This window comes from Hyperoodon ampullatus, assembly GCF_949752795.1.
Source record: "Hyperoodon ampullatus genome assembly, chromosome: 19".
Lineage (NCBI taxonomy): Eukaryota > Metazoa > Chordata > Mammalia > Artiodactyla > Ziphiidae > Hyperoodon > Hyperoodon ampullatus.
In genome coordinates this window covers 16530537-16551638 of record NC_136932.1, presented here as the reverse complement: position 1 = coordinate 16551638, position 21102 = coordinate 16530537, and the positions used below count along the sequence as shown (strand labels likewise).

The 21102-nt window shown below is 52.5% G+C and overlaps 2 protein-coding genes across 2 annotated transcripts in view; both read right to left on the bottom strand.

Moving 5' to 3' along the window:
- The window catches only part of CYTH1 (cytohesin 1), a gene marked incomplete at its 3' end in the record, with an annotated part of 375946 nt that overhangs the window by 79856 nt on the left and 274988 nt on the right, over nucleotides 1-21102 (bottom strand). The gene's annotated exons all lie outside the window — the stretch shown is intronic.
- USP36 (ubiquitin specific peptidase 36) overlaps nucleotides 10377-21102 on the bottom strand; it is a gene marked incomplete at its 5' end in the record, with an annotated part of 29386 nt that continues 18660 nt past the window's right edge. Inside the window, 9 exons of the mRNA XM_079726004.1 lie at nucleotides 10377-11134; nucleotides 11361-11512; nucleotides 11877-11992; nucleotides 12705-12806; nucleotides 14557-14750; nucleotides 15160-15747; nucleotides 17321-17451; nucleotides 18049-18714; nucleotides 20855-20993. Of these exons, the coding sequence (XP_079582130.1) occupies nucleotides 11381-11512; nucleotides 11877-11992; nucleotides 12705-12806; nucleotides 14557-14750; nucleotides 15160-15747; nucleotides 17321-17451; nucleotides 18049-18714; nucleotides 20855-20993 (2068 nt within the window). The 3' untranslated portion in view covers nucleotides 10377-11134; nucleotides 11361-11380. The remainder of the gene's footprint in view (nucleotides 11135-11360; nucleotides 11513-11876; nucleotides 11993-12704; nucleotides 12807-14556; nucleotides 14751-15159; nucleotides 15748-17320; nucleotides 17452-18048; nucleotides 18715-20854; nucleotides 20994-21102) is intronic.

Here is a 21102-nt window from a genome sequence, read left to right as displayed (position 1 = left end):
TATACTTCCTTTTATTTGTCCTCTGAATTTACCCAGATCAAATTTCAAAGAGAGGCACCTCATCTCCCAGCATTTCAGGATTTTGGTGACCTTGATTCCTGGGCCTCTTAAATTTACACGTTTCTAGACTGTGCCTTACATGTTTTATTTGCCTGCCCTGGGCGGACCAATCCCCTCCCACTGGTAAACTGAGCTGCCCTTCAGGGAGCATGAGCAGTATCTCTTCACCGGGAGGTGGGCACCTCCCCAATTTTTAATTTAGAAAAATCAAGGAAAATGCCACTTTTTCTAGCCACTTCTGGATGCATACGCTCTTTCTTGGTTTGGTGCTACCCATTAAAATTATAAGTGCCTCAGTTGGAAGGAATCTCAGGATCACACATCACACAGGGATGGTCCAAGACCCTCCTGGGGGGTCATAACCCTGGACACCTAGCCAACGTGCTGTACCCAGGGGCTGCTGGAGGAGAGCTCAGCCCAAGACAGGTGCCCAAGACACCTGGCAATGTCTCCATCAGGGGGAGTTGTGACCCTCCTCAGCAGCCTGTTGGGTGAGCCCTAAAATATGCCTCCCAAGAGACAACAAAGAAAAGTAATTTCCCCTCATGGAAAAGGAATAAATGAATGATGAAACTCTAGGCTTTCTTTCCAGATCTGCTTCCTGTTAGCCTTGTGACCTGGGCAAACAGCTCAATGCCCTGGACCTGTTTCCCACCCACACAATGGAGCCTCTGCCTATAAAATCCAGGCTTCTACCCAATATTGATCTCTGAAGTGACAGATCTGTCGTTGTCTTCCTCTTGACTTCTGCACATGGATGGATGGATGGATGGATTTCAACATATCACCCTAAGGGATCCTAATCTTTACATTCCATCAGGGTGCAGCTCTGGCCCACCCTTCTGGAGGCTAAGAAAATTGTACATTCACAAACAAACATCCCTCTTACTCCGCTGAGCTGTCTGACCCAGCCTTTGGTGGAGAAGCTTGATGTCTCCAGAAAGTCTAAGAAGATGGTCTCCATTTCCTTAGGCAGGTGTTTCTTTCAAATAGTTCCAGAAGTTAGACACTTCCCTTGTATAGATTGTTATCTTACTCCTAAAAGGTTGATTCTGGTGGACCTAGCAGTTTAATCTTCACTGATTTCACCTAACTCTTGCTCACTGACCAAAACTTGGGAAGAAAAGCAATTGAGGCCACAGGTTAACTCTCACTATGATCTGAACTCCCAAACCCAGTACCTTTGGATGGGAAGGAATACAGCTGTGAATGCTAATCACATTGTTTCGTTACAGCAGTGTTTTCCAATGGCAGGTCCTGACTCTGAATGGATGAGAAACAATCACCATTGGATCAAGAGAAGATAGAATAAGATAGAATCAGTGTCCATCACATACCATAAGAACAAGATAGAATCAGTGTCCATCACATACCATAAGGATAATGTTTGTTTTGGTTGTAGATGAATGCACTGGGTAAGGATGGAAAATGTACTTGACTGCAAGTCACTGTCTAAGACCCTCTGTTAGCTCACATTCCTGGCTTGGGGCCTTTGTTGAGCTGTTATCTCCATACCGCAGATTTGGAAACTGAGGCCCACAGAGGTCACAGTGTAGAATGGGAGCCACCAGGTCAGCTTCACTTGGCTACTTGTGTCCTCAGCCCCTGGAGCATAGCGAGACCTCAAAGGGAGAGCCAGAGGCAGGAAGCAGAAGAGCTGAGAGGGCACTGGCCGCGGGTCTGGAATCTGCTGGTCTGCTACTTACCCCCAGACCTCTTCCCCCACGTCAAGAACTTTGACAATGGGTCAGGGACTTCCCTGGTGGTCCAGTGGTTAAGACTCCGCCTTCCAATGCAGGGGGTGCAGGTTCGTTCCCTGGTCAGAGAGCTAAGATCCCACATGCCTTGTGGCCAAAACACCAAAACAGAAAACAGAAGCAGTATTGTAACAAAGTCAATAAAGACTCTTAAAAAATTGTCCACATCAAAAAAAAAATTGAAAAGAAAAAGAAAATGGGTCGGGGCTCCCTGAACGCCTCTCACTGTGGTCTGTTGTTTTTAGTGGTTGATCCGCCTGACAACCTTTTTTTTTTTTAAGTTAGTGCCTCCCTTCTGTCATCCTTGCCTTACATAATAATTTCAAAAATTAGAATGACGAAGGAAGGTTTTTGAGCAGAGGTAACCCAAAATATATTTTTTTCCTGTGCTTATACTGTGATGTTTAAAACTTTTTCAGAAACAGTATTCAAAAAGGGACAGGTTACTGGGTCCTGTCCCTTTCCTACAAGGGAGCACCCACAGGCTTTTAAAAGATTGAGGCTTATTTCCGCATTTACCGATGTGAGACGATTCCCAAGCTGTATGAAGTGGAAAAAGCAAGGACAGAACAGGGGTATATAACATACTTCCATTTCTAACAAAAATACATCAACATGTGATGTACATTTACATTGTACGTTCAGCCATTTGATAAATATTTGTCGGGGGCAGGGCGCAGTGCTGTGCCATGCGCTGTTCAAGATGCTGAGGACACAGCAGCGAAGGGAGCAGCTGGAAAGCCATGCCCTCTCGGGACTCCCAAACTAGTGGGCAAGCGTGGACTGTGGCTAACAGGGCACACAGGAGACTGGGGGCTTCCCTGCCTCTGGGAGGAGAGCCAGTTGCCAGGGAAACAGGAGTGGGAGACTCTTCATTAAATACCCTTCAATACTCAAAGGGGTTGAACTGTGAACCCAAAAACCTAACCTCCAGTACCTGTGAATTGTGATCTTATTTGGAAATAAGGTCTTTGCAGATGTAATCAGGTTAAGATGAGATCATTAGGGTGGCCCAAATCCAATAACTGGTGTCCTTCTAAGAAGAGGAGATTAGGACACAGAGACACATAGAGAAGGCCTTGTGAAGATGGAGGCAGACACTGGAGAGGCCAAGCAATGCCTGGGTCATCAGAAGCTGGAAGAGGCAAAGAAGGATTCTTCAGAGAGAGTGCAGCCCTGCCAATACCTTGATTTCAGACCTCCGGCCTCCAGACATGAGAGAACAAATTTCTGTTGTTTTAAGCCCCCCAGCCCATGGGACTTTGTTATAGCAGCCCTGGGAAATACAGAGCTTTTAAATTAAACACAATATGCATGTATTACCTGTTTTATTTATTTATTTTATTGAAGTATAGTTGATTTACAGTGTTGTGTTAGTTTTGGGTGTACAGCGAAGTTCAGTTATATATATATATATGTATATATTCTTTTTCATATTATTTTCCATTATGTTTTATTATAGGATATTGAATATAGTTCCCTGTGATATACAGTAAGTCCTTGTTGTTTATCTATTTTATATATAGTGGTGTGTATCTGCTAATCCCCAAACTCCCAATTTATCCCTCCCCCAAGCCCTTTCCCCTTTGTTAACCATAAGTTTGTTTTCTATGTCTGTGAGTCTGTTTCTGTTTTGTAAATAAGTTCATCTGTGTCATATTTTAGATTCTACATATAAGTGATATCATATGATATTATTACCTATTTTAAATTAATGTTTTAAATAAGAATTTTAGAGGGGGCTTAGATATAAGATCCCATGGTAAGGGACTTTATCATTACCTTTCCGTTCTTCCTGGTGTCCATATTTCATCTGGTTCCTTTTTCTAAAACAAATGATTCTATTTCCTTGCCTTTCTCTTCTCCCATCAAGATGAGTGAGACAGCAGGGGGCCAAGTGGGCAGTGCAAGCTGGAGGGTCTCGTGAGAAAGGGGAGGACGGTGTCTCCTCCCTGCATGAGCACTGACACCCCCTCCACGTGCAAAAGGAACAACTCGCACTGCCACCCCACACGTGCTGAAGGACCACGGTCTGCTGAGGCCAATAGAACCACAGGAAGCACCACGTCCTAAGGCCTCCCCTCCATACAGAATTATAAACGGCTACCCGATGAGCCACTACTCAGAGCTCCGCCAAGGCCAGGGCCGGGGAGGGAGGGACAGTTACCTCAGATCACACCTGCTTCACAGAAGAGGAATGGGCTCAGCTGGGCCTGCCAGCCTCACCCTCCAACTGCTATGTGAACCCTTCATTCTCCCTGAGACCAAGGTGAGAGGCTGACGAGGCTGGGCAGCGGCGCTTCCGGAAGCCAGCCTCTGAGCCCTCCCCATGCAGGTTTAGACAGGTGTCCTCAGTAATACAAGACAGGGCCTGGGGGCAGCCCTCCGCCAGCCCCGCCAGCCTCTCCAGCCTGCACTCGGGAGGGAGGTGGTGCTGGGGAAGGAAGGGCGCTTGCAGAGACGCAAACCGAGCCGCTCACACGGGCCGAGGCTGGGGCATTGTCTTGCTTTGAAAACCCCCAGATTTTATTCTGCTAAAGCTTGCAATTTCTTCTGTGTGTGAATGGCACTTGGAATCTGTTTGTAATGGATCTTGATTGTGTCCAGCTGTCACAAACGGTTCCCCTGCCGCCCGACAGACAGCTGGCCACGTGCCACACAGTCCAGGCTTTCACTTCAAACAGAGGAGCTAATGCTCCAGTTCCCGCCAGATCTGCCAAAATATTTTCACTTGTGAAAAAAACAAAGGTGGGGGGACGGGGGGTGGGGGGCAGGGGCTCAGAGACAGAAGCATCGGGAGGACGGCACGAGGAGGCCTCTGGGCCAAGGACATCAACGGAGGTGGGCTGGCCTCGTTCTGAGAGGAGTCCAAGGGCACGGTCACCAACCACACTCCTGTCGGACTTACCCCTTCAACCAAGACTTCCTGGGGGCCTGGAATTTGGGACCGACCGAAGGCAACACCCACTGGTCTCTGCCAAGGGGAAGTGTCTAACTGAGGCCATGTAAGGCAGAAAACAGCAGAGCAGTACACGTAAGAAGGGAGAATAAAGTACATGAACCACGGGTCATTTCTATGACCGTAAGAGCAAAAAACCACCTCAAGGTGCATTTTAACAGTCCCAACGGTTAGCGCAGGATGATGAAGGCTGACACATCCTTTCAACAGCACAGCTGTGACAGGTGCTGGGAAACCTGAGGACGGGAATGATTTGATTAGGGCTTCTTGTCTTGAAGGATTGTCCTGGGGGCCAGGAAGGCAGACCAGGAAGCAGGTCCACTGGACGTTGGAGAACTGGTTAGAAGACAATTCGAGTCCAAGAGAAAAGTGGTGGCGACTCAAGCTGAGAGCCAGGCGGTGGGGACGGGAAAGAGAGGACTTTCCGGCAGCCAGGTGGAAAGATCAGAATTCTGTCACTGATGCGTGGGAGTAATGTGAAGGAGGTGCCGAGCGTGGCGGGCACGTTTCTGGCTTTGGCACCAGGGTGGGTGGTGGGCCCCCAGCCATGGGAGGGACACAGGTAAGAGGAGGGCAGACAAAACAATGAACTCCGTCTGGGCCACAGATTTGCCAGTAGGGTATCCAGGAAAAGATGTTCCTCGGGCTATACTGATTAGACAATGGGGTATATTGATTGGAGTGGATTGATTCTGGCTACATTGAGGTATCCAGGGCTCACCAGATCCAACAGATTTAACACTGAAGGGACAGAAAAAGAAGAGCTCTTCAGGGAGACGGGGGTGAATAGTGTCCAATCCTGACAAGAAGTTGTGGCAAAGGCTCATCAGATTTGGGAATTGGGTCACTGGGTGGAGTGATGTGGGCAGAAGGCAGACTAAGGACCGTGGAGAAGGAAGCAGAGGGCAAATCGAAGCTTTGGTGAGGGAGAGGGTAGCTGGGAGGGGACACGGAAAAAATGGGCCTTTTTTAGGATGGCTGGCACTTGAGCATGCTCACAAGAGAAGGAAGGGAGACGAGCGAGACACAGGAGGCAGAAGGGAAAGTCACTGAGGTGGGTCCCCAAGGGGTGGAAGAGGTCGGTCTGGAGAGCACACTGAGGACCCCACGGGGGGTCCTACAGACCATCCCATGTAAGAAGCATTAGATCAGAGCTGTGAGTGCGGTCCCCACCCAGCAGTGGGTTCAGCATCCCCTAGGAACGTGTTAGAAATGCAAATTCTCAGACCTCACCCCAGACCTGCTGAATCAGAACCTCGGGGGATGGGGCCCAGCAACCTGTGTTTTAACAACCCCCTGGTGATTCTGACCCTCTCTCAAACCCGGGACTAGCACAGCAGTTCTCAACGCCGGCCGCCCGGTAGAATCACACGGGAAGGGTTTGCCCAAGTCTCGCTCTCGGGAGTCTCATTTCCTTCACATTTGTATTAAATTAAATTAGTATTAAATAACTCTCCCAGGTGATTCTGGGTTCCGTGAGTGTTGGAACCGCTAGGTTAGAGGGAGAATAGACCACATGGAGAGGGAGAGAAGTTGCTATGGTTTTGGTTTCCTCGTGTTTCACTGTTTATTTTGGAGTGGGAGGGAACACTTGCAGTGGGATGAAAATCATTTGCCAAGAGTAAGGGGCACACAGGCGGTGGGAGGGCACAAACGTCGAACAGCCACTGATGGGATGGGAGAGAGGGACCCCCTGAGACAGAGCCTAATGAAGCACGGCAACCAGCTCTGGGCAGCTGGGAGGTCCTCCCCGACAGTACCAGCCGGTCCTGATGCAGGAGTGGGGAAGGAATGAGCAGGAAGCAGCTGGGCTAAGCAGAGTCTGTGCAGCAGGGGCTCCTCCAGGCACGAGCGTGGGCTAAAGGGAGGAGCCAGAGCAGGTGACCGGCCATGAGGCCCCGAAGGCAGAGAGAGAACCACACCGCTGAGCTCCCACCAGGTGTCACGTGACACATCCTCAAGCTGCCTGGGATTACCAGAACCTAGCTTCACCTAGGTCCCATCTATATGGAGGCTGGCCACGCTACCGAGACTGGGCAGGATTTGTACCCTGGCCTTCCTCACTCCATCGTACCAGCCAGCCTTTCACTGCTCGCTCCTGACTCCCGAGGTCGGCCGAGCTTCTAATGGGCGTTCACCTGGTTCCCCAGGTGTCCCGCACTTTTTCTTAATCGGGAGACTCCATGCTCCCTGGTTACCTCCTTCTCACACCTGTGGTTCTCCCCATTCTGTTCTGATAACGCAGGCTTGGCTGCATCACAGCCTTGGAATCTGTCACCCACCTGCCTCTCTGGTACGACGTGCCCTACCACTCAACGGACTTCCCGAGCCAGAGGTCTTCCCCCAGCCCTGAACCTTCCACCTTATGTTACCTTTGCTCTTGATTCCACCTCCGAATACCCAAGTGGCCCCACCTCTTCTGTCACTACCATGTCATAGTTGCAGACATGAGCACTTCTTGGCCAGCCTGTTGGACTGGTCACCTTCACCTGTCTTCTCCACCCCCGCCCCTGGCCTGCACGCACACTGCCATCAGCCTTGGGTGTGTAAAGAGCGAATCAGACCTCGCAGACCCTTGCTGACGATACCGCAGGCACTCACTGTAACCCGAAAGACACACAAAGAAAGGCTGGCATGAAAGGTTCCTACCGAAATTATCAATGGAGAAGCATCCTGTGCTTTTGCCTTGTCACCTGACAGGGTCGTTCAAGTGAGCCCCACCAGCTGGAGCCTACTCACCTGTCAACCCCCCATTCACAGCCTCCCCTCGTCCCCTAGGCCACCCCAGGCAGAGCTGGCACTCCCTCCTCCTGGTTCCCACTGGAGCCGGCAGCTCTGTGCTTGAGACCATGGGCTGCCAGGGGGAAACCTGGCCTCATTCATCTTCTACGCACCCAGAACCATGTTGCTATTGAAGGGAACCAGTAACAACACGGAAAAGCTATGGTCTTGCTTGTATGACCCCTGTGCCCAGATTTGTAGTGGATCAACTCCAGCTGCCTCCCAGCCTGTGATGCAGAATCTCTGGACACAAGTTCGGCTGGTGAGACAGGCCCATGCACTGCATCAGTCACCCCAAACTCTCTCCCACCTGCCAAGCACCCCCTCTGGTTGGGGTCCAGCACATGTCTCACCTCACCTGTTCTTACTTTGCTGTCCTCATTTTGAGCTGTCTGGCCAACCACCCCCCGCCCCCCACAGTGACTGGAATAGAGTCCCCGTGTCTGAGGGGCATGTTTGGGTGGGGCACTGTGGGGTATCACTGAAGGGAAGGAAGGGGCAAGGAGCCACGGAGCTTGGGCACCAGAACCCACTCAACGGAAACCTGCCTTCGCCTGGGACTGCACTACTTCCTGTCACCCACTCACAGGCACGGCTCCTGCCACCTGTAACCTGCGGATCACGGAGCGCTCTGCAGGGACCTGTGCCCCCTCCTGGCCTTACCCCACTTCCAGGACGTGCAGTATCAGCCAGATCCTGCCCTTCCTGTTCCCGTCAAGCCTGACAAGAGCTGCAATGTGCACGTGAGTCCAAATTACACTCTGTACCAACACTGAATTCCAGTCCACACAGGAGATGAGTTTTCCTCACCACGGCCTCTGGCATGTGGCCGGAGCAGCAGCTGGGCGTGCTCACTCGGGTCAGGGGAGACTGAACAGGCACTGACCACATCGCCGTGCCCTACCCACCGCTGTGCACAAGCCAGGCTCAGGAAGGGGTCCCCAAACCGGAGGCCTTGGTCGCCCCTGCCAACTGTGAGGAAAACTCAGTTTAGCAAAACCTACGATTTCTCCCTCATCTTTCCCTACAGAAATCCAACCATTTGGTTCAAAACATTTTCAAACAAACCTCAGTGGAATGATACCGTTTCCAAGTTTCAATCTGGTGCTCATTGAAATTCACCCTCAAAGCTCAGGGAGTCACTTCAAAGGATTTCTCCCTTCTTAAATTCAAATAAATGTATGTATTAAGACATTCAAATAAACCTCTTTATTTCCTGTTTATTCTTAACAAAGACCTGTTCTAAGCTTTGCTGCACAGACTGCTAAAGGCACCTGACTCCCACTCACAGACAGGTGACCAGAAAGTGCCTGAGGCCAACCTCACATGCAAACTGGGACAGCAGACTGGGGTCGGGGTGAACCTTTTAAAAGTCAAAGGGAAAAAAAACCAAAGACACAGGCAGGACTCACAAAAACTCCTTGTTTTATTGCACCGAGATCTTGACAACATCTGGGGCCCCTCAGCCCCTGGAGCGGAGGTGCAGGTCACGTGCCGTGGGCTCGACGCGCACACGGGGCCGAGGTGTGAGCAGGGCCCCAGCCAAGGGTCAGGGAGTGAGAGGACCCAGGACCACTGGGAGGGGTGACCCCCCCCAAACATGAAGTTAAATTAGACCCATGTTCTAAGTCAACGAAGTCTAAGAAGCTTTAGTTCTTTATACACGTACACCTAGGATCTGGACTCGTTTTCTGGGCCTATCCTTTCCCTCCCAGTTTGGCCGATGATTCTCCGTGGGATGGGAGGACTTGTCTACTTAACAGTGATACTTAAATGCTGCAGGGTCAGGCCAGTGCTCATCCCTGCCCAGAAGAAAAAGGGTACGTTCTCCTCAGGAAAAGCCTTTATAATTATATAGTGGAGAAAGGAAGAGACTTGTTTGGAGAAGAGGGAGAGAGAGAAAGGAGATCAATTCTGTGCTAACAAACAACTGAATTTTTCTTTTTTCAGCTACAGAACATGATAAAAATATGGTCGGGGAAATAGTTCACGCAGGAATGGATGTCAACATCTCAAGAGAGAAAAAAACCCTGCCCACGGAGGCACCTGCCTTCCCTCCTGAGATGGCAAATGACAGAGCCACAGGGCACTGGGGTGGGCCCCTCAGCTTTGAGCAAGGTGTGGTTGACATGCAGGAATCAGTCCTCTGAAAAAGACAAAAAGGCTCCCGGGCCAGTCCAGGCAGAGCCCGGTTCCCATCTGCTGGGACCAGAGCAGCCCCAGCGCAGGACACTGGTATTATTCTCCCCAACTTTTTAAAGAGAAATACAAAAACAGGAAGAAAAAAACATAAAGAACGACCCACATGAAAAAATTAACATAGCTCCCCGTATAAAAAATGTAACACTTTTTCGATACCACCAGGATCCCCCAGGCCCCAGAACAAGCAGCAGAGCAAAGGGCAAGGCTCCGTGAAGAAGAAAGTGGGGGCCAGACAAGTGCATTGGGCCTCAGGCCGAGGAGACCACTCGAAGGACAGGACCAGGCATTGGTCCACTCCCACACGAAGTGATACCGAGAGGAGAGGAAGCGTGGACATGCGCTGAGGGATAATCTTCAGATGTACTTCCATACCTTCTACCCCTGGGACATGCGTCCTTTTTCTGGACAGTATCACCTCACTGAGGATTTCCCATATTTATTAAATTATAAGTTCGCAGGCACAGCTTGAACAAGATAAAAAAGTGATCGTGATCTTCTCGAGTAATACAATCATCTAAATTCAAAAAGCACTCACAAAATTGAGCAAATGAAGCCAGTATTTGCATATTAGGGAGAGGAAACATATTGCTGATGGAAGCCACAGGCCTGGTCAAAAATAAATGTTTTATATCAAGTAGTAAAATAAACGGAGAATCTACCCCAAGACCACCACCTCAGTAAGGACCCCCGGTTACTGCAGCTGCAAGGGAGGGTCCAGCAAAGCCACCTCGGAACAAGTAGCAGCCTGAGGAGCAGATGTGTCGGCACATCTTTTCGGCCCCCAACCTGCCCCACTACAGCCACCTGCTCTCCGGAGAGGCTCTGTGTAAGAGAGAGATGCACTGGCAGGGCTGCCCGCCCCGCAATTCCACAGAAGGGAGAGGCAGCGGCGTGGGTCCGGCCCGGGGCACCGACTCTCTGAGGCTGGACAGGTAAGGCATACAGAGCCCCCACCTGAGGAAGCGGGAGGCGCAGGATGAGCTGGCAGCGCCAGCCGCCAGGAGTGGGGGATGGAGGGCCCGTCGAGAAGAGCAACTGGCTGCAGGCTGTCATCTCTGGAGCTCGAGGTCACACTGGGAAGGCACAGCCACCGTCCTCCCCGCTGTTCCCCGCTGTCCCCTGCAGCCCCAGGACAGCATCACAGGGCGCTCAGCCCCATCCCGGGTCCCGGTTGCTGTGCTGCCCCCTGCTCTAAGAGTCCCCGTGTCTGTCACAGTGCGTGTTGTGTCACCAGAGGTCCTGATCCACAGAAGCCCGGGGCCTCTGCGGGCCGTCCCCCATGGCAGGCCTGGAGCCGACAGAGCCAGCAAGTCCTCGGCAAGTGGCTCTTCAGTCCAGATAGACGGTCCCCAGGAAGGGACCGCGTCTCTGGAGGCTGTGAGGCAAAGAACATCATTCTTGAGGGAGAGAAACGAGACCCCAGGAGTCCCACCACCACCCCTGGAGAGCCCATCCAACACAGGCAACGCCACTGACACGAGATGGAGCCTGGAAACAGCCTGGTCCTCAATCTGCGAGTGACCGGTGTGGGCACACCACACTCCACACCGTACACACCACAGCCCATGCACGACTACACACACACACACGAACAAACTGACCCATCTTGACAGCTGCAAATTCAGCGGCGATAGCTGAGACTGGAAGCCTTAGCTGGATGAGTCACAGACCAAAAGTTCCGTCTACTCTGAAGTTTCTGGAAGGCGTTGAAGTTTCTTTTCTTCTCTCTCTTGAATTTTTTCAATTTCTTTTCCTATGACAAGAATCACAGTGTCACAATTCCCAAAAAGGGCTCCCCCAGGTCCCGGTGGCTCCTTTCCAAGTGCTTACTACGTGCCAGCACGAGTCTCAACGTGCGACCTAAACTAACAGATTGACTCTCCAGTGACCCACGGAAGGTGTCCCCACGACCCCCACCTCACTGACGGAGGAGCAGGAGCAACTGGAGGACACAGGCTTCCTGAACCCGGGCAGCGCGGCTCCAGTCTCGCCCTCGGCCACTCTGCAATGCTGCTGCCCCTTCAAACAGCCCTGAAAATCCAAGGCCTCCCCAGCGCCCTCCGAGCTGAGCTACTCCACGGCGCTCCATCCCCGCCAGGCGCCACCACGTGTCATACCTTCCCTCGGTCAAACTCTTCGTCCCAGTCGTCAATGACTGTGGCCATGCGGGCCAGCCTGCTGTCCTGAATGGCATCCTGACTGACAGCTGACACCTCACCGTCCCACGTCAAAACTGCAAGACAGACACTGGCATCGCGACCTGCGTGGGTCCCGGCTGCCCTGTGCATTTACTTCAAGGGTGAAGTTTACAAACTAGGCTGGTCTACTCCTAATTATTCAAAAAGTTTTGAGTGCCACCTTTTGGTGAAAATGGATACACAGAGAAGGAAAAGGGGGGGAACAGAGTGGTCTCCGGTGTGTAGGCCAGTCAGTGATCCTGTCACTTAAAGGCAAACACTGTTAACCCCGAATATTTAGTTCTTTTTAAGCCCATGCCCTCATTTGAGAAACAAAGATCTTGCGTTCTTTCTCCGAGTCCGAATTAGAAAAATAATGTTCTAAATAAAAACTTACAGCATGAGTGCTGGATGAGTTTTTCGGTCTGTTGCCTTCCCCGACTCTGGGATTCTAACGCTCTCCCTGGCTGGCCTGCCCTGCCCTGCCCTGCCCAAACGCGCACACTCCGCCCTCTCCCGGGCTCCCAGAGCCCAGCAGGAAGCTGCTCTGGATCCCCGCCGCAGACAAAACCCGCCTGCAGTGTTCTTGATCTGCATGCAATGGCAGTGGGGTCAGAGAGGGTACAACAGACATGTACATTCCTCTGCCCATCTTCAGAGCCAAGCAATTCCTACGCACAAGGCTCAACACAGGAGGTCTTTTTCAGGCCCCTCTACCTCCTCGTAAGCCAACCGCAGAAGACAGAAGTCTAGGCTCAAAACCAGTACCTCTTCTCCCGTAAGCTTTATCAGATGAATATTGGAGCAATTCCTGGACCACATCAGATTCTCTCTCTCTGTCCCAGGATACAAGAGGAGCCTGTCCCAGCCCTGCGATCAGAATAACATTTACATACATTAAAAATAAACCACCGAGGAAACGCTCATAACACCTTTTATTTACAACAGAATCGCAGAACTTACTAATGACAAATTCTTTAAAGAATGTGTAAAAGCAAGCTCTTCCTGCCTGCCTGCCTGCCTGTGACAAGGGAGTTAACGATTATTCTTTCTCAAGAGAAGAGGTTATTGGTCCAAAGCAACTCTGCAAAAGATGAAAACCTGAACACCGAAAACAAAACAAAAAACCTACAGGCAGCAGTGAGCCCTGGGTCTGACGGAGGAAGGGAGAGGAGTTCCCGATGGAGGCTCCTCGCCTGCAGGGAAGGGGCAGAAACCCGGAGCAGCGCGAACTGGAGGAGGTGCCGCCGCCACCAGCACCACCGCAGCTTCGCAGGGCAGCTCCCACCTCCCTGCCCCGGAGAGCCTGGCCAGCAAGGACATCTGCACAGACAGCACTGGCCGCCCCTTATCAGGGCTCTAGAAACGACGTCTGAGCTGCTCCTGGCCTCTGCCCAGTCCCCCTAACCACCCAGAACTGTCAGAATAGACTCACCTCCCTAAACACAAGCCTGACCTCATCTCTCTGGTCCGCCAATTTGGCAATGACCTGGTGCCCTTCAGGCTCAGTGCTCTGAGCAGGACGGTGTCCACTGTCTGCCCCCGACCTGTCCCCCACCCCCTCTCCAGCCACTCCTCAGCACAGCTCGGGCCCGGTGGTCACACGGAGCCACCTGCAACCCGGGCTCTGGCCTCTTTAGGGCCACAAATGCCTGCCCCAATTTTGGGATCGTGAGCAAACACACGGGGCGCTGGGCATCCCTGCAGCCCTAGCACCTGCCCGCCGCGCACTTCCTGCTCTGCACTGGGCGGAGAGGCCTGGGGCGTGGCTGCACCTCCCGCTTGGCTGACGTGCTCACAAAGTGACCCCGTCTGACGACAGCCAGTCTCTGCAGCCTTTTCTCCAATGACACACGGGCTGCCTGAAGTGGCCATTCCTCACTGCCTAGCAGTTAGTGCTTTTGCCGTGTAATTAATGGAATTCCGTGTTTATTCATGAATTGGTTTTCCCGAGTTTGATAAACTACAAATCCATCCCCGGGAACCAGTGTGCCCCCAAAGCACAAACAGCAGACCCCAGATGATCCGCCACCTGGGGGCCCCTTCCTGAGGCGCTGAGGACCTTCGCTCCCCTCGTTTAACAGACTCACTCCACCAGGAGAGCCTGGTGAAACGAGCTGGCCCACTAAGGAAAAAGAAAACGAAACATGAACGAGGCGCTTGTTGGAGGTCTCAGCCCAGGCACGGCCACAGCACACAGAACCCCAACAGCAAAAGGCCACACGATCTTCAGGAAGGCCGGCTACAAAGAGAGGCAGAGGGAGGTGAGCTTCTGAACCCAATGCTGCAAGTTCAAGTGGCAAAGAAAAATGCCAGGCTGGGCGGCCCAGGAGTAATTCCAGTGGGAAGGTTTAGATGGGAACAGCCCTGAACCAGAAGAAACACTGTGCTCACAGAACGTGTAAAGTTTACATGTACCCCATCTTTTCCTACGGGGTAGTTCGGGCTGAACGATCTGCCAGGTGAGGAGGTCCAAGTGGGCAGACAGCTGGCACGAGGGCAGAGGTAAGAGGTCTTCCAGCAGGCCCCTCCCAATGTACCGCACCTGCCTCTAGACGCACAGGGCAGACTGGCTCCCACCCCCTGCTCCCCTGGCGTCCCCTCCCGGCCCAGTGCACACCTGTGGGGCCTCCGGGAGCCTGGCCATTCACAGCTGTCCCTGGCCTGCTCCCAGGGACTACAGAGCCCCTCTGGCCCTCAGACTCACTCTCTTCTACTTCCTGCTGTGACTCCTGCTTCCTTTTTTTCTTTTTCTTTTTCCTTGGTGATGCTGCAACAGTCTCTGGCTGGATGACATCTGAGGAAGAGTAGCTCCTAGGAAGTCAGAGTTGACAGTCAGCTCCTAGCAAACTGAGGTCCAGATACCCTGTGAACTTTGGTGCATGTGTCTCAGCCCTCCAGAAGAGCCCCAGGAGACTCCACCCGAATCTGACCAGGACCTGCCCACGGTCACAGTCCAGAAAAGCACACCAGTGCGTTTTTAATCCGAGGCAAGTCCCACAAGGTGGACGACAGGACCCCAGCGCAGCCCGGCCCAGGTCACGTGACCTCCCAGCACCTATGGGGCTGGCCAGGTCCGGAACGCTGTTTCCACTCGCCACCCGCCTGGGACACCTGACGATACAGTCACGTCCCAGAGCGCCGGGCAGTGCCTGTATTTCCAGACAGCACCCACTAGGGGTGGACTGTGTGTGAGCGGAGGTGCAGGGCTCCTTGCTCTCACCCATGCCGAGGTGGGTGGTCCCGGCGGAGGCCGTCTTCTCCGCCAAGGCCCTCAGCTCCCTTCCTCCTCCTCTTCCTGCGGCTCACGCGGGGGCCGTCGCTCACGCATCCCACGGGCCAGCCGTTCCCGGGCTGCTGTCCGCCCTCTTCCTCCAGTCTGCCTGCCGGCGGCTCCGCCCGACCCTCCTTCCTGTGCACGGGGCTCCAGGGCGGCCCCGGCGTGCGCCCCGCCTGCAGAGGGGAGGCGTCCGTGTCCCCCGTGTGCTTCCTCTTCCTCCTCTTCCTCTTCCTGGAAGGCCCTGGAGGGGCCGCCACAGCCATGCAGGTCTCTGAGCCCTGGCCCTGGGTCTCTCCCACACGGGTCTTCTTCCTCTTCTTACAGAGACCCTGGGGGGGCTCCCTGGCCTCTGGCAGCTGGTGTGAGGGGGCCCGGAAGCCCCCGTTGACCTGAGGCAGGGGCGCAGAGGCGGGCGAGTGGCTCTGTGGGTCTGATGTCCCGACAGGCAGGGGGCTGCTGGACAGTGACGGGGAGTGGGGGCCAAGGGGGGGCTTCAGGTGGCTGGATGGTCTCGGAGCAGGTGACACAGCCCTGTAGGGACAGTCAGGTAGTGAGGACAGGCTGAGCTCTCCCTGCCTGCCCTCCCTCAGCCCCTTCCCTCTCAGGTCAGGATTTTAAGACTTTCGCCTGTAAACCTCAGATATATGTACATTTCAGCAAACGTTAGAAAATACATGCTAACAAATTCAAATCTTAAGATCAAAGTTAATAAAAATAGTTACATATCTCTTAGTTTCTTGTCACCAGGCAGTTCAAAGTACTTTTGCAAACCTTAATGTTTCGGATTCTCAATACAAATGTGTTGGGAGGAAACCTCCACTAAGCAATAAATGTCCAGCCTCCCCAAGTATCAGGTGTCTGAGCACAGGCGGTGAGTCTTACAAGAAAGGCAGCTATGAGCCTATGCATCTTCCACTATTACCCTTCGAGGATTTTCCTCTGAAACTTGGGGTTCAGGAAAATCAGGGAAACAGACTTTCCAGTCAGATGATACAGCAAGACAAGTAAAGGGCAGGATCTAGAGCAAATCAAGTGAGACTCTTGGATCTCCTCCTGCCAGCTACGCGACCTTGGAAAAGTCAACTTTCCACTCTGGGCCACAATTTTCTCATCTGTGAATGAGTGACAATAAACCCATCTCCAAGGGTTGTTAATTAACCAGGACTGTCTCAGCATCATCTAAACTAGACAACAAACTCTGATGGCAACATACAAACTGCACTACTGCATCACGCTACTCTGCGTTTTCTGGAATTAAAAAGAAAAAAAAAGCTATATGTCAAAGAAACAAAGAAAAAATACCCAATAAATGTCTTGGACGTTTAAGGACCTAGCATGTGCAAAACCCCCGTGGCCAGGACTGAGAGCGGGAAGGGGGCTGGACGAAGGGGACAGCGGGGCCCTGAACGAGGAGGGCAGGGAGGGCACGTCGGCGCCACGGCAACGCCAAGCCCGCCCAAACCACCCCATGGCCTCGCGCCCCATCTTCCTTCCCTCCTTCCTCCCTCCCCAGCTGCCAAAGGCCTTGATAGCCCCTCAGCCCTCAAACAAGCCATTTATCGGTAATTCTGGGCCTTTGGCCCTGGACTCACAAAGGAACACGAGCACCCCTGTACAGAGAGGGCCAGGAGGCGACAGCCCAAACCTCCGGAGGGGCATCTCCGCAGGAGCCTGAAAAGCTCCCAAAGAACCTCGCCTCCCGCAGCAGCCTCCGCAGCGCACGGGGGGCACCTGAGCCCACTCGGGAGGCCCTCAGGGCCAGGGTGACAGACCCCACCCCACCCGAGATAAGCCAGGGAGCACGGCTAGGAGACACAACCAGTGCACAGGACCCTGAGCTCACGCAGGGTCTGTTCAAACGCCCCACCCCTTCCACTTCAGGGTCCTGTCACAGGGCTGGGGGGCCATAGGCAGATCAGCTCACAGCACACACATCACCACGAGCACGTGGCAGACGACGGAAGATGAAGACAGAGTAAAAACGCCAGGGCCTGAGAGACCAAGCCGCCTCTGCCCCGCCTCTGCCCCTTCGGCAGGAGGACAGATGAGACACCGGGCAGACCTGTGTGCTGTCCCCATGGGGAGGAGCGGCCGCCCCGCTTACCGGATTGTACTGACAGGCCAGGTGGAGGCGACGACAGGGTGAGTGGGTTTCCAGGGGGAGGTGAGGTCGGAGGATGGAGAGAGGGGAGGTGGACGGAGGTCATTGCCGGTTGCCCTCCGCAGGGTGCTGGCCTGCAGTTATTGACATAAATAAAAACTTGGTGCTCTAAAAAAGGTTGCCGTGAGTGAAGAGAAAAAGTAAAAATAAAATAAAAATAAAATAAAAAATAAAAGCCCAGAAAGAAGGATGAGAGGACAGAAGAACAAAAAAGGGGGCGTGAGGGGCGGGAGAATGGTAGAAGAAGAATCAGAAGTGTTTTTGGTTAGAAACAAAAAGGAGAAAACGAAGGAAGTTTAAACAAAAATCTCAGTAAGACAATTACGTCACGGAGCTTCGAGGTGCACAAGAGGTGCCAGTCAGCCCGTGTCCCGTGTGTCCCCGTGCTCAGAGCTCCCTGCCGGAGCCCGTTCCCTGAGGCTCCCTTAGGACATCTGTCCACAGATGGAGACAGAGGACGGCTGTGTGGCCCTGACCCTCTATCGGCCACTGGCCTCATCCAATGACAGAGATGCCACAACCTGCCCGCGCCTGGACAGCCCTCCGCCACCTAGGGACGCCCAACATCTCAGCTACTCGGGCGGCCAAATGCCCCCGTGCTGCTGCCCCACCCCCCAAACTACAATCGAACCCGCTCCCCAACCCCGACCGACACCCTCCCACACACCCACCTTCCTGGCAGAAAGGGCCAGCTTTTTGGCCGGTGGAGGAGACATGGTGTTGGCGGGCTCGGGGGAGGCGCTGCTTAGGTCGGGGCACTTGGCCTTCACCAGCTCCGCGTCCTCTCGGGCCGGCAGCACCTTGGCAGGGCCGGCAGAGTGGGTTCCCTGAGAATCGCCAAGAGGGGTGGCTCCACTCTGGGGGGCTGGGGGGGGCCTGGCGGGGCCACCACCAGCAGGGTGCTCAGGGCTGGAGCCCCTCCTCTCGGTGGCTGGGCCCTCATCACCCACCTTGGGCCCAAGCCCGTTGGCGGTCCTGGCGGCCGGGGGCCGAGGTGAGGTAGAGAGGGTGGCCCTGCCGTCCCAGGAGCTGGGCCTGCGGCCCTCACACCTGCTGCCGCCTGGCTCGCCGGTGCTGGGGGGCCCCTGGGAGGTTTTGAGCGGTGGGGAGAAGTGCTGCAGGGGGGCTGGTTTCTTGACTTTCTTTCCAGGCTCATCCAGAACAGTCGGCACGTGGGTAGGCGTTTTGCAGAGTTTGGGGGAAGGGGACCCCAGGGGTGGCTTGGGAGAAGTGTATCCATTCTGAGACTTCAGGCCCGACACAGGGCCATTCCTGGCAACGGGCACCCCGAGCTCTTCAGGGGTCTGAGGCTTCTTCATTGTCACAGGGTCTGGTCTCTAAAGGGGAGCAAAGCAGAGGAGGCGGTCAAAGCCGGAGGGAACAAGCCGGCTGGCGGGGCCCCCACAAGGAGGCAGCAGGCAGGGGCTCTGAGGGGCAACTCTAGACAAATTATTTATACGGACACACGATACAGATACTGTTACTTCTTTTCAGCATCTTTTGAGTTGTGCACGTATGGGTGTGCCTCTTTATAATTATCTGTACTATGAAAGCAGTACATTTTCATCAAGATTTGAGAAATACAAAAAAATATAAAGGGAAAAAATTTACCAAGTCCCATCACCTAAACATAACCCTCCATTAACAGGCTGGTGTCTTCTCCCTTTGGTCTTTTCTTCTGACACAGGTGCACAGGAGCATCTCAGTATCACCATATGCCATTATCACCTTCCTACTCTGGCCCATCAACAAAGGTCTTTATTGTTTGACTAGCGACCATCTCATTGCATGAAGAGTTTATAACTAGACTGGCTCCAGGTCTCCCTGACATGACCACTAAGGTGCTAATTGCCCCATCCTTCTCCATAGCACCATCACAACTGGGTCTATGCCACTCACTCACCGAAATGCTCCCCGAGGCCTGCTTCGGTGCTGTTTACCATGACACGCCACCTCCACCCCCAACCAGGTCAGGGTCTTAGAGACTATGTGCTGAAGGAATGGTCAAAAGACTGAATCTTCTTCTGTACTTAGTACTCCACGCTAATTTTTTAGAAATGGAATTATGAGGCTGTTAATATTTTCATCAATTAGGATGCATACTGCCACACTGCATTTACTGTACTCTTGAGCCGGCAACAATTTTTTCCCAAAATACTTGCTAATTTGATACTACTTTGAATCACTTAAACATCCATATCCTCTGCACAGGCAACAGAGTGACTTTAAGTCACTTAGGTCATTATTTCTTTATTAGCATTCTTCCTAAAACGAATATATCTTCCCACTGTGCTGCAAAACCTGTGCACTTGGTGAGCGTTTAAGAACTTATACAATGTTGCTTAGAGTAAAATAACTTTTGTGCAACTGCAGTGTATTTGGAAAGTTATTTTCATGATGAAAACACGCAGGGTCAGTGAAGAGGCCTTGCGGTGGCCTGACCAGGGGGTGGGGTGGGGTGGGGGGCAGGGCGGGGGGGGCCGTGCTCGCCCTCAGGCGCCCCCACGCCCATCGCTGTTCCTCTGAGCAGCACCCAAGGCTTCCGGCTTTCCTGCTCTGGCCACAGTGACCATCACCTTTGCAACCAGGTCATGGCATGTCACTGCTACGTCAACTCCAATGCTTCTATTTCAGCTTCTATTTTCTTGAATGTTGGAAAGGAAAGAGATTTGCGTAAATGACTAAAACCCCTGTAGACATGTGAAGGCCCCAGCAGCCTGTGTTTGGATTTGATCTTCAGACTGAAGGGAAAGGATCACAGAAGTAGTCAACAGAGAGGGCCGTTCTATTTTTGAATTATGAATTACGTTATAAGGAAACTGCTATTATCCTGTTAATAAAACTGAGTTCTTAACTTTTTTTAGTACAAAATTTCAAATACATATAAAAATAACTTCAAGGGTATTCCTTAATTGTTAACACGTTACCACATTAGATTTCCTGCTCTCTTTCCTGTATATATATGTGTGTATGTATGTGCATATATATTTTCCTAACTATATGAGTTAAATTTTAGACACGACATCCTTTTACCTCCATATACACCCACGAGTATTCCTAAAAACAAAGGGTGTTCTTTTAGCATAACCACCGTAAAATTATCAAAATCAGAAAATTAACACTGGTACAAACTACTCACATTTTTAGTATTAAAATGTGGGGATAATATATTTTTTTCCCAGATGCTTAAGGCCAGAGGTTTGCTCGGGGAACCTGTCACTGCACTTCTGCGTGGCAGCTGCTCTAAGTCTTGATTTGCTGAGTCAGGTTTTCTCATCACTGTCCCCTCTTCCTCCTCACCACTGTTGGCTCCGTGACCCACTTCAGAAAGAACGTGGAATACAGCAGGACTGTTGTCTGCACTCTCCTTCCATCGGGCCGAGCTCCCCAGCATGAAGAGGTCTGGGAGCTCCACGATCCCGAGAGGCACAGGCACGAAGAACAGCAATGACTACATCAATCCCCTTAAACAAGTACCTTTCCAGTCACTGATGAGGATGTGGTCCCATTGCTGATATTCTTCCTGGTGTGGTCTGGAACCACCCTGGGGTGGCTGGGAAGGGAGGAGGCTGTCCTGCAGATGGAGCCCTCAGGACTCTTCTTAGAGCCTGGAATCCTGTCAAAGGAATAGAACAAAGTCAGGGAGTGTCTTACTAAAGCTGCAGAGGCTTTACCGAAACTGAGTGTGAGAAGGAATCAGAATACAGAAGTCAAGGTTACAATTC